Raw genomic sequence first — 13,886 nt, 5'->3', positions numbered from 1 at the left:
AGTTTGTCTTGGTAGCATTCCAGTGGTGGATAAAGGATACCTTGATGAGTGTTGTAAACAACCACTATGTACTCTCTTGGACTGTAGTTATAATTTTCCTGCACGCACCAAGAATACTAATTGTCTCAAGAAATCCTTCAGAGTCAAAACAATGTCGTTGTTTGAAGACAGGAAATTTACAAGGAATCCATGAATTCTGACTTGTTGCAGATGGAGGTAAGCAAGCACTGGGGCTGTTATCATCGTAAAAAGCCATCAAGCTATTGATATTCCAAATTGTAGGACCCTGAATTGTAATAGTCTCCCGTTGACAACAAAGCTTACAAATTTCTGAGATTCAGGATGGATAGAAATGTGCAGATATGCATCCTGCAGATCGATGGATATGAACTGTCTGAGGTTCATATAGACTCCATCCGAAACTTGGTCAGTCATCTCAGGTATTTCTGGTTGAGGTTCTTCAGGTCTATGATCATTCTGACCTCTGTAGAATCCTTCTTGGGTAGCAGAATTACAAGAGAGAAGAACCAGCGTCCCTGATCAGCTGGGTTCAGTTCAATAACAGCTTCCTGGAGTAGGAGTTTGGTGATTGCTATCATTGCCCCTGAAAGCTTGGGCTTGTGAAGGTGATATTGATGTCCCACAGGGTATGTCATCAAAGGGGGTCTCTAGGCAAACTGAAGACGGTATCCCTCTTTGATAAGTTAGTCACAGCTTTTCCTGAAAGAGCACTTATTGTCATAGACAATGCCCATTATCACAGCATGCAAGATCCAGACAGTAAAGCACCAACTTCCAATAGCCAAAAAGGAGACATGTTAACATGGCTAGAACACAATAATGTGTCATTTCCACCAAAGGAAACAAAGCCACAGCTGTGTGAAATAATTAAAAACATAAAAATCTGACCCAGTGTATAAGGTGGACATTTACATTAGAAGTAAGAATCACGCCATATTGCAACTCCCACCTTATCACTGAGACGTTGAAACACTTGTATATGAACTGCTTAGTTGAGTAACAGTCGATATCTGGAAGTGAAGTGTGTCCACAGTGGAGGACAAGGTAGAACATGGTTACATGATGGCCAGCATCAAGCTACCATTCCTCCCATAGTGGTAAAAGTAGGTAACATCACAGGCGATTCTGACTAAGAGATTGATAACATGAGCGAGCTTGAATGTGATCTGTGATATATTGAGATGACCCCTACTGGTCCAGAAACAGCTGGCACTGTTCCACAAGCCGTTTGTCACCCCACGGTGTGAAGAGTGAAAATAGAATATTACATGATAATTTCTTAAACAACTTTTTCCATTTCTTTGAGTGGCATTTTTAGAAGTTGGAGACTCAGATAAGGACAAACTTTATGGATGAACAACTTCCTTATTCAGGTGGTGTGACATTTCGATACAGATTCTTGTTTTGTTTTTAAGCATACCTGCTTGACAACAATACAAGAATTTCTATTGAAACGTATCACCACCTGAGTAAATAAGTTGTTAATCCATAAAGTTTATCCTAATCTAACTTTTTCAGTGATCGATTATAAAACGTCACATCTCAGATCCTGTTGGGTACACAGGTTTCAGGACCACATGTTTTATTGATGTTTTGTGCACTTATCCCTATTTCAAGTTATTTAACTATTCATCGTTCTCATTTGAACCCAAACGGACAGCAGAGATTGCTGTTACAGTCAATGGGAGTGTCAATTGGACTTGGGGCCTGACTTGCCTTACTTTCTCGCTGGGGAGGGCTTATTAAATCTTTTTATTTATGGCTTAGGCTTGGTAGAGGAGTCCTCTTGCTGGAGGTTAATACCCACAAATTTTTCTGTGGGACTCACATAGTCTGTTCCCGATGAGGCCTTGGCGACAGGGCTTCTCTTGCTGAAGTCTCAAGTAGGAAGAGGACACTGAAGAAATTTGTGGTTCACGACCGCTGCCTGGACTTCGAGTCACAGCAAAGTCCGTGAGGAAGCCAATCTCATTCAAGTCAACTGGAGATTCTGTCTGTCTGTCTGTCTTACTCCTTATGCTTGGGGTAACAAATGGTTTCTTCACCATTTTCTGGTCTTGTCCTTTCTTACAGTCATTGCATATTGTTCAAAGGCTGGAGGAGAGAGAGACGAGCAGGTGTCACATCTGGTTCAGAACAAGCATGAGATTCAACACTTTCAGAGAGTGCTTGTGAAGACAAGAAAGTAAGAAAGAGGTGAGGTGAAATGAGGTTTAATGTCGTGCCTAAGAATATTTTACTCACAGACATGCATGCGTGTGTATGTGTGGCTGCTTGCACTAGCCCAAAACTTAAGCTGGTTTTATAGTTTTAACTCACTGAGACAACATGCCGCAGTTAAGTATGAATACCCTACTCAGACTCCAAGCCGATCGGTCCTTGTTGTACCCATTAATGCAAGGCAAGGACCAACAAGTACCATATTTTAATGTCTTTTGGTATGACGCGCCCAGGGATCAATCCTGCGACCTTCCGCACTGCGGGCGGATGCTCTAACCACTACACCATGGAGATGGTTAAGTAAGAATGAACGTAAGAAAGACAACACAACATATGGTGCACCTGCACAGTGGTCGGGTGTGTTCAGGTGAGATAGTTTCACTGTTTCAGCAGAACACAAAACAGATGTTTCCATTGTATCTCCAGTTAAGGGAGAGAGAAGCAAATAGTATGAGTCAGGATAAAGTAAAATAATGTTTTGTCATACATTGTGGACTAATTAAATCAACAAAAATGTAATTTTGAGAGTAAAATTGATATTTTATACTTATCCTGACTCATGCTTTTTGCTTGTCTTCTTCTTCTTTGCGAACATAGTGGAACACGTGTATTCCCCTATTGAAGTTCCCTTCAATAAAAATCACTAATTAGTACTCACCTTTATATAGCGAGCCCAACACTTGAATTTTTGGGAAATCCAAAGTGTTATGTGGGGAGGACGGGAGGGTTTACTCATCAGTCAGGATAAGTATAAAATATCAATTTTAATCAGAAAATTACATATTTTTCCTTATCTTGACTCATGCTTATTGCTTGTAGAACTCCGACGGAAAAAGGAGGTGGGAATATATAATACTTTGGATTTTAATAATTAGTGATTTGAACTGTGATGATTGTAATAACCCTATGGGAACTTCATAAAGGCACTGAACTGATGAATTCCTGCTGCTAACTTATCAGCTGCCATATAAAGGTTATTACAATTTACTTATTATGATAAAAGTATATATAACATTAATACAATGCTTAAGACTAATAGACTTAAGCTTGTTAATATGATAGCATAAACTCCTTAGAGTTTGTTAGCTAAAATACTTTTATGATATAAACATAGTACTGAGCTTAAGATATGATGAAACTTAAGCTAAATATAAAATAGCAAAAAACTCCTTAGAGTTTATTAGCTAATATACTTTTATGATATAAACATAGTACTGAGCTTAAGATATGATTAAACTTAAGCTACATATATAATAGCAAAACTCCGTAGAGTTTGTTAGCTAATACATTTTATAATGTAACCATAATGCTTAAGATATGATGAAACTTAAGCTAAATATATAATAGCAGAAAACTCTTTAGAGTTTGTTAGCTAATATACTTATATGATATAAACATAGTACTGAGCTTAAGATATGATTAAACTTAAGCTATGTATATAATAGCAAAAACTCCGTAGAGTTTGTTAGCTAATATATTTTTATGATATGAGTATAGTACTGAGCTTAAGCTATGATTAACTTAAGCTAAATATATAATAACAAACTCCGTAGAGTTGTTAGCTTATATATTGTATGATATAATAACCATAGTACTGAGCTTAAGATAATAAAAAGAACTTAAGCAAAATATATATATATGTAGCTATTTAGTACTGTTATAAGATAAGTAGAAAATCTGTAAGATTGACTTATCTTCTCGAGAACTGTCAACTGTTGTGCGAGGACCATGGGACCGAATTGGTGGATACCTGAGACGTCCTCCTCGGTGGTGATATCTCTCAGATAGTGGTTGGCAAACACCATATCGGATCTCCAGAAATAACCCTCCATTATGGTATTTTCAATAGCACTTGCCGTGGTAGAGCAAGTGTAGATGTTAGCTCTAATATCATGAGGATTAGAAGCTCTTGGAGGGTCGAGTCCTGCAGTCTTGTAGGCACGTGAGTATGACAGTTCTGATCTAAAAGGAGATAGTAGTACATGAGACTTCAGTCTGCGTAGCTTGTTGATAGAGGAAATAAATCTCTTGAATTTTTCCTCCTGTTTGGCTCGGTGGAGATATATTTTCAGTGCTCTTACTGGCCATCGTGATAGATCCATCGTATCATGAGGTCCAAGTATAGATGAGAGAGCTGGGATAACCTGTCTGGTTGGCCTGGTATCCAAGTATATCATCAAAGCGTGTTCTCTCGTAATCTTCTAATGGTTCATAAACCTCACTTGTGAGGTGTTGGAGCACTATATTCAGATCCCAAGTTGGAGCGTGAAACTTCCGCGTTTAATCCTCCAATCGGAAAGCTCGTAGCAAGGCGAGTAACTGGGTTTAGGTTAACTTGACGCCCGTTCTCAGTTATGACAGAGCTATTGCTGCAAGATAGGTGGACAAGCTGAGCCTTTTAAATCTTAGTCTGACGTAGATAACATAAGTAGTCAGCCACTTGAGGATGAGTAGCATATCTAGCTGTAAATCCTTCCTTTGCAGCATAGTTGACAAAACTGTGCCATTTGTCATCGTGATAAGTTGCAAGTTGAGTTACGCAGGGCAAGCTAGACTGCTTTTTCGCCGCTCTGGCTGAATAACCTGTTATTCAGACACGCCTTGATACAATCCATACATGGAAGTTGGAATATTTCTGGCTTTCCGGTGATGTATTAACAGATTCGAGCACTCTGTAAGATGTAGTATTGGTTGTCCGATTTCTTGAATAAGAGTTGGAAACCACGCTCGCTGGTCAGTAGGCGCTACCAAATTCAGATGGAGGCTCTGCGTTTGACTGATTTTGAGTAAACTTGTGAGATTAACGCTGGTGGCGGAAAAGCGTACACGTTGAGTCCTTCCCACGATATGCTTAGTGCGTCTGTTGCCAATGCTAGTGGGTCTGAAACTGGCGATACGAATTTGTCAGTCGTTTGTTGAATCGAGTGGCAAATAGGTCTATTAGTGGAGTTCCTATTTCCTTGATAATTTGTGTGAATATCTCTGTATGGAGCATTCATTCTGTCGGCGATGGTATGTGTGGCCGAGAGAGCGTCTGCTATCACATTCTTTGCTCCTGGAATGTGATATGCTCTGACATGTATGTTGAGATTGTCGATTAAATCGAACAATTGACAACATAGAGTCGATAGGTTCGGGACCTGGTTGAGCTTTAGTTTGTTCACATAAAACGCCACTGTCGAATTGTCTGTGTGAATCATCCACTGGGTATACTGTAGTAAGTTGCTCCAGTGCATTAAAGGCGTTTATCACTGCTTGCATCTCTAGCAGATTTATGTGTAATTTGCTCTCTTGATTGCTCATAGCCCTGATGTCGTCCTGTTGGCAAGATGGGCTCCCCAACCTTGTAGTGACACATCTACGAGAGAGTGTTATCGATTCCAGCTCTATTAAGGAGACTTATTCAAACATCCGATCTCTTGGTCCACCATAGTAGGTGAGGTTTGACCTGAACCAGTAAATTGAATGGTAGAGATTCGCCTAGATGCTAATTGATGATGACTTGTAACGGATGTAATTGTAGTCTGCCTCTGCCTGTCGCGTAACCCCAACAGGCTCTGCCAATGTCGTAGTGGTAGCGGAGAGAGTAAGGCTTGTGGAATTGACTGTTGGATCTTGATCCATGGTCTCCGGTACAATTATACGATTCTGCGCCGTTACAAATCAAAAACCTAGAATTAGCAGATCTTGCGAAGGTTCTAGGTCCAACTTAAGTAGGTTTACTAACCATCTAGTTGTGTTAGTAGCTTGATGATGAAATTCACCTGTAGTCTGAGACGCTGTGGATTTGGATCCACTTGTATCCCGTCGCTCAGGTAAATTCGCTCATGAAGTCCTTGACGATGTAGGTGCACAACCAAGTGTGACCGCCATCGTTGAACTTTATGTAAAAAATCGCCTGACTGCCGTGTCCTCGTCCTTACTTGACAGGGGAGGTCTCTAACCTCAAGAAGGCAGCCCAATCATGAAGGTTCAGATTAGCTGGACTGTAAGGAGGCTTGCTCGTTCACTGATATATTGTTGTCACTTGCAACCTAAGTCTTGAACTGTGAACTATGATCGACCTCTGCGTAGGGCGTTGTCCATCGCGGTCCAATCAGAACAAGGCATTTTGATTCTGTAGAGTACCCACGCTGTGATGTCACCGGTGTAGCAGGAAAAGGAACCTTGTATAATATAGTGCCGTCTTTGATATTAGAACAATCGTCGGTCTTCACCGTAGCTTCCCGAAGTTACCCGAGTGACCACGTGTTTCGAGGGTTAATGCTAAACACGCGAAAACTCCGGTAGCAAAATACCTCAAGCCCGTAATATTAATGCTGGGTAGGTTATTTTCCTGGCTGTCGTGAAAGTAACTTCAGTCTTGAAGATAATTCCGACTTCCTTATATAAAGGTTCAATAAACTTTGCAAGTTGTCAGCTTGTAGACTGTATACATGAATGTATCGTCATAATTGTAGAATTAAAGCTGAACTTGTTGTACATATTTCTTCTCAGAAATCGTTGACGATTATGAGTTATACTCGCTGTAACAAGGCTGCTGTTCAATTTCGTTATTGAATTGTCTGCAGATCTGCGTAATGGTTGACTATGCGCATGTAGATAATCGTATCGTAGTCCGAGATTGCATACCTAGCAATCTATACGAAAAGTTGATTCCTGTGAAGATCTACGAAACGTCGTTGATGCCCTTGATGTAGGTAGTCGGCCTGAAGATCCTTAATTAGGCTCTTCATCTGTTGATAAAATTATACAGCGTTCTGTGTTGTAAATAGCCTGTGCAATTGTCTTCGCCTGTAGGCTTGTAGACGGCATATGGCATACAGTTGATAGACAACTCATGCGGCGCTGGATACTTGAACAGACTGGGACGAGTGGCTATATATGACCTGTAGTGGCTAGTATATGGAGACCTTGGAGGAGACTTCGGCTTCGATAGGGAGAGACCTTCGTGGACTTCCTTTGGCGAAACGATGGTGGCTTCGTGAAGCTCTCGGGTGTATCCCTTCTAGATCTTCTGGGTGAAGTAGACTTGGAGCCACTTAGCCTTCGCGAAAGTATCGAGTCAGAGTCCGATCAATATATGAGCGCTTGCTTCGCGAAAGACCTCTGTGTTCTACAGGGTGTGGGCTCGGCGAAGCACTCCTCCTCCGATGAAGCCTGTCCCTCGCAACTGGTGAGGCTCTAGCTCCTTCGCGGAGGCGGCCTGGGAAGTGTTCGCTACGGGCTGGATTGTCCTTCGCGGAGGCGCGTTTGTGGGCTCTAGGGCCCTACGCGAAGTCAAGGCAGGCTCTGGGGCCCTGTATGACTTATTATGGGTTGGGCTCTGGGGCCCGTGGCTCTGGGGCCTCTGTAAACCGTAACGGTCCTCCATCAGTCTCGTGATTTGGTTGACCAGGTCGTCTGGGATGGTCTGCGCTGGCGTTGAGGGTGTCCTCTCTGTGATAGTGACGGGACCCTCAGTTATAATCTCAGGCGTCAGCGTAGGCATCTCTGGTTGCATGTTGATCTGCGCTGAAGTGACGGTAGCCGATACCGGTCACTTCTTATGACGTACATCTGGAATGATAATCGGAATGTCATCATCATATAAACATAATTCTGAATATCAGAAGCAAAGTTTTTTAGTAGCCTTTTTAGTAGCCTTCGTGGATTTCCCTTTTGACGAAGCTGTAGACCTGGGGGTTCGGAGCGTACGTTGAGACGACGTGGAAGCTCTTCTAGTCTTAGATTGTGATGAAGGAACGTCCTGGGATGCAGGTCGCTTCTAGGATATAGCGAACTGCGTCCCACGCTTATGCCCCGAAGGTAACTCAGGATATATCTGACTCCGATCTATTAGCCATGACTGAAGATTGTTTCCCGAGATCTATCTGCCATCGGTCACAAGACGGAATATAAATATTTATCAAAGGCAGAATTAGACAAATTAATACATAATTTGCAGCGTGAAACAATAGAGCATGGAGATATGCAACTAGGGCATCTTAAATGCGGATCGGTAGCAGAGTAACGTAATTTACAAACAGTGCAGATTTTCATTAACGTAAACTGCTGAGCAAGCACGGTGAACCGTGAATAAAGCAGCAGAAACACGAATAATTATGAATGCATGTTGAATAAGGATACTAGTTACACCTCTATAGATGAATATAAGAGGTACCAAACTAAATATAAATAAAGGATATAGTGTGTAAGGAGACACAGACGCTCTCACGTCCAGCTCACTGGGCGAAGAAGGAGAGAGTGAGGCACATGGTGAGAGGTGGCGCCCTCGTTCCCGCGCTTTCGAGGGGAAAGATAACTCATGGTGAGTACTAATTAGTGATTTTACATTGAAGGGAACTTCAATTGGGAGATACAAGTGTTCCACTGTGTTCGCAAAGAAGAAGAAGACAAGCAAAAAAGCATGAGTCAGGATAAGGAAAAATTTGTTAACTTTCTTTGGCTGCCATAACTGAAAGGCACATAAATAAACTCGCAATGTTTTTGTTTGTGAGAACAACTTCCAATATCTTGCCATTTTGGTTTCTTCTTTCTACAATTAGTACATGAATTTGAAATATACTTAGCAGAAGTCATTATCAAATCTACAGAAACATCACTTAAAGACAACAAGTTAGAGCTCAAAACTTTACAACATACCTTAGCAACTTTACCGCTTGTCTCTTCTACCCTATCTAGTCCATCAATCACCAAGACAACCATCCTTTTTTCTGTCCTTGTTCTCTCTAGTTCTCCAATCAGAAGAGTCATCATTTCACGTATATTCTTCGCCTTCTCATTTTTTATCTGGTCCTTTTCAGAATTGTAATTTGTATCAGCCTTGTTCTTTGAACCTTTTTCTTTTGAACTTTCAACTCTGCCCTTTGGACCCTGACCTGTGTCTTTCAAGGTTACTTCAGACTGACCCTTTTTCTTCCCTGTGTCTTCTCCAGCAGGTATGTTTTCCTCACTCTCTGTATTCTTTGATTCCGAGGATTCCTGTTTCTTTTCTGGTAGAGCCTCTGTGATTTCTGTTGTCAACCGTTTCAAGATGTTTTTTTTCTCTGTAAAAATATAGGGTCAAGTTGACAGTAATTGTTATTTATCATCTCAGTTCATCACTTCTAGAAACAAGTTTTAAGTCATAATTCAGAAACAGTTACTTCATTATATGGAGCTCTGCTGTCGGAATTCAGAAAGTGTTACTTCTTGGATGTCTCTTGTCTAAATTTAGGTCGAGTTACTGCATGGAGTTCTGCTGTCAGAATTCAGTAAGTGTTACTACTTGGATGTCTCTTGTCCAAATTCAGGTCGAATTACTACATGGAGCTCTGCTTTCAGAATTCAGGAAGTGTTACTACATGGAGTTCTATTGTCCAAATTGAGGAAGAGTTACTACATGGAGCTCTGATGTCCAAATTGAGGAAGAGTTACTACATGGAGCTCTGATGTCCAAATTGAGGAAGAGTTACTACATGGAGCTCTGATGTCCAAATTGAGGAAAGAGTTACTACATGGAGCTCTGATGTCCAAATTGAGGAAGTGTTACTACATGGAGCTCTGATGTCCAAATTGAGGAAGAGTTACTACATGGAGCTCTGATGTCCAAATTGAGGAAGAGTTACTACATGGAGCTCTGATGTCCAAGTTGAGGAAGAGTTACTACATGGAGCTCTGATGTCCAAATTGAGGAAGAGTTACTACATGGAGCTCTGATGTCCAAGTTGAGGAAGAGTTACTACATGGAGCTCTGATGTCCAAATTGAGGAAGAGTTACTACATGGAGCTCTGATGTCCAAATTGAGGAAGTGTTACTACATGGAGCTCTGATGTCCAAATTGAGGAAGAGTTACTACATGGAGCTCTGATGTCCAAATTGAGGAAGAGTTACTACATGGAGCTCTGATGTCCAAATTGAGGAAGAGTTACTACATGGAGCTCTGATGTCCAAATTGAGGAAGAGTTACTACATGGAGCCTGATGTCCAAATTGAGGAAGAGTTACTACATGGAGCCTCTGATGTCCAAATTGAGAAAGAGTTACTACATGGAGCTCTGATGTCCAAATTGAGGAAGTGTTACTACATGGAGCTCTGATGTCCAAATTGAGGAAGTGTTACTACATGGAGCTCTGATGTCCAAATTGAGGAAGAGTTACTACATGGAGCCTGATGTCCAAATTGAGGAAGAATTACTACATGGAGCTCTGATGTCCAAATTGAGAAAGAGTTACTACATGGAGCTCTGATGTCCAAATTGAGGAAGAGTTACTACATGGAGCTCTGATGTCCAAATTGAGGAAGAGTTACTACATGGAGCTCTGATGTCCAAATTGAGAAAGAGTTACTACATGGAGCTCTGATGTCCAAATTGAGAAAGAGTTACTACATGGAGCTCTGATGTCCAAATTGAGGAAAGAGTTACTACATGGAGCTCTGATGTCCAAATTGAGGAAGAGTTACTACATGGAGCTCTGATGTCCAAATTGAGGAAAGAGTTACTACATGGAGCTCTGATGTCCAAATTGAGGAAGTGTTACTACATGGAGCTCTGATGTCCAAATTGAGGAAGAGTTACTACATGGAGCTCTGATGTCCAAATTGAGGAAGAATTACTACATGGAGCCTTGATGTCCAAGGAAGAGTTACTACATGGAGCTCTGATGTCCAAATTGAGAAAGAGTTACTACATGGAGCCTGATGTCCAAATTGAGAAAGAGTTACTACATGGAGCTCTGATGTCCAAATTGAGGAAGAGTTACTACATGGAGCTCTGATGTCCAAATTGAGGAAGAGTTACTACATGGAGCTCTGATGTCCAAATTGAGGAAGAGTTACTACATGGAGCTCTGATGTCCAAATTGAGGAAGAGTTACTACATGGAGCTCTGATGTCCAAGTTGAGGAAGAGTTACTACATGGAGCTCTGATGTCCAAATTGAGAAAGAGTTACTACATGGAGCTCTGATGTCCAAATTGAGGAAAAGTTACTACATGGAGCTCTGATGTCCAAGTTGAGGAAGAGTTACTACATGGAGCTCTGATGTCCAAATTGAGAAAGAGTTACTACATGGAGCTCAGCTTTTGGAATTTCAGGAAACATTACAACATATATATAGTTCTGATGTCCCAATTCAGGAGCTGTTATTACTGTGATTTCATGAAAATCTGAGTTAATAAATCAGGATTTCAGAAAGTATTAATGCATGGAGCTCTATTGCTGAAATCAGTGTTGACTTACTGCTACTTTCTTTACTGGCGGCAATGAAGTGGTAGGCTATAATGGCTGCTGGATGTGAGTCCTTGGCCCGAGAGACCCAGTTGGCCAGGAGTGATGACTTCCCCTGGCCTGCTTCTGCTACCAGGACAACCTTCTCACTTACCGGTACATCTGTCATCAGAACATGAAACATACACTACTTTAAACGAAAATATTCCATTCCCTTTGAACATGATCATGCTCAACAAAAAATACTGTAAATCTGAAGGCTGACACTACAGGGATAGAAATGCAATTTTTTTCAAAGGGTGCCATATGGCACCAGTCAGTTAACTTAAGTTTGTCTTTGTGAAAATAAGTGTGCCCACACTTCTTGATGACATGATGACGAAACTTAAAACATTACAACAATTGTCATTTCAATTGACTATTTTATAAATCAGTAAACATCATATAAACCTGTGATCTTGAGAGCTGGATTTCTAGAACACCATCATGACTGCAAGAATAGTTCAGGTTGATTTTTTCCAGACAAATATACTGACCCATAAACTATGTTATCAGCCCAAATGGGTTTCCTGTTATGCACACTGGCATTCAAAATGGCCACACCCATGTTAAGTGCAAGATTGAGAGTGCCGCCGTTAAACCGTTTGATGGGGTGCCGAAGTATCGTTTCATGTGAATGAACAAGAGAAAACGACTTTGTCAGTAAATGTCAAATTTGCAGTTAAACATCACTGGACAAGATTATTTACGTTTTCAGTTCTAATTTGCATTTGCTGGGCATTGTATTATATGCGCATGTTTCCGGTGATCTAGTTAAAACATACCCAATAATATAACAGAATTCATTTTGACACAGTGATCGGTAAAATATAATAGTTGGTGTGCCATGGCACCATGATTAATTAAATGGGAAATGTGAAGAATTTGATAACTCCAATTATTAAAAACCTATTGATGTCATTTTCTAACTGGTCACCAGAAAAACAGTTTGACGAAAGTGTTACCCGTACATAAGCTGACCCCCTTCTACAGGCTGCCTTTTTTTCCTCAAAATTTGGCTTATCTACGGTAATATCCGGTAAGCATTATTCTGATCCCGGCACTATGATTTATATTATGTCTGTTTTGTTTGTTTGTTGTTTAATGCTGCACTCAACAATATTCTAGCTATATGACAGTGGTCTCTAAATGATCAAGTCTGGCCCAGACAATTTAGTAATCTTGGAAAATTTAACTATAAATTGTATATTTATGTACTTATCCTATCTCACTGATCCTATCTTACATCTTGTACTCTCTCACTCTTCAGTTCGACCTGCTGAGTGGAAACGAACTGCAAATAAAATCCTAGGCCTCACTTGTCTATATGCCCAAGACTCCATGCTGCCCTTTTATAAGGACGTCTGGGTGACTCCTGGGAAGCGTGCAGCACACCCCACTACCTGCTCACGTAACCATCTCTCCTTAGTCATCCTCAGTCTTGGAGCAACGTAAATAATCTGTGTATTATTATCTGTAGAGCGCATCCAAAAGGACAGGCTAGTCCGGGAGACTTCGGCTCTGGAGGCAGTTGACAACGGGATGAACAAACACTTCGGTAGTCTTCGACGATCTTGGGAGGCAGCAAGAAAGATCCGGTGTGCCCTCACAGAGAGAGTGTCAAGTCTTCATAATCATCAGGCCCAAAGATGGTGGACAATGAGGGGATTGTAAACAACCGATCTGGCTGTCCTGGCAGCTGGTTCTTAGCCACAAAGTCCAAACGGAGACCCCAGAAACACCTTGCCATGCCTATTCCGTTTGAACCTCACCCAATTGACATCAAGCACATGAAGTTTAGATATACAAGCTGCAGTAGCCAAAGCTACTAGTAAGAAGGTTTTACATGTGACGTGCTCGAAGTCCTTCTCCTGAAGAGGCTCATAGTCACTGGATACAAGGTGCCAAAGGACAACAGAAAGCTCCCAAGCCGGAGCCCGGACCTTCCTAGACTGATCCATATATCTGTACGAGCATAGGAGATAGAGCTCAGGAACAGTGGAGACCTTAACACCAGTAGCAGTGTATGAAATAACGTTTGCCCGGCGGCCCGCTGCTTGCTAGTTACATGGCAGGCTTACAACTTTATTTTATAGCCAGACCTTGGGGCCAATTGTGGTAGCTAGATGACATCTGTATAGTTCAAGATCAACCAAACCAAAACTTCCACAGATCAGCCTACCCATTCCACTAACACTAAATGTGATTGGTCCAGAGAATGCTTTCAGCCAATGAACAATGTTGTTCTTTTCTAATAGTATGTAACAATCACACATCTTCGAATATTTCCGTGAGCAACATTGTCTGCCGTTAACAACGGACAAGATCACCCGAAGAGGTTGCGAATGATCAGATATGTTCCCAAGATTGATTCTGACTTTGCCTCTGATTTTTC

At 41.3% G+C, this 13,886-nt stretch overlaps 1 protein-coding gene across 1 annotated transcript in view; it reads right to left on the bottom strand.

Moving 5' to 3' along the window:
- LOC124290920 (TPR repeat-containing protein DDB_G0287407-like) overlaps nt 1-13,886 on the bottom strand; it is a 186,322-nt gene that overhangs the window by 155,510 nt on the left and 16,926 nt on the right. Inside the window, 2 exon segments of the mRNA XM_046727763.1 lie at nt 8,887-9,290; nt 11,465-11,614. Of these exon segments, the coding sequence (XP_046583719.1) occupies nt 8,887-9,290; nt 11,465-11,614 (554 nt within the window).

This window comes from Haliotis rubra, unplaced genomic scaffold (assembly GCF_003918875.1).
Source record: "Haliotis rubra isolate DU_JTF1 unplaced genomic scaffold, ASM391887v1 Scf1128, whole genome shotgun sequence".
Lineage (NCBI taxonomy): Eukaryota > Metazoa > Mollusca > Gastropoda > Lepetellida > Haliotidae > Haliotis > Haliotis rubra.
The sequence above is the reverse complement of the archived record's forward strand: the minus strand, read 5'-3'. Positions and strand labels throughout refer to the sequence as shown.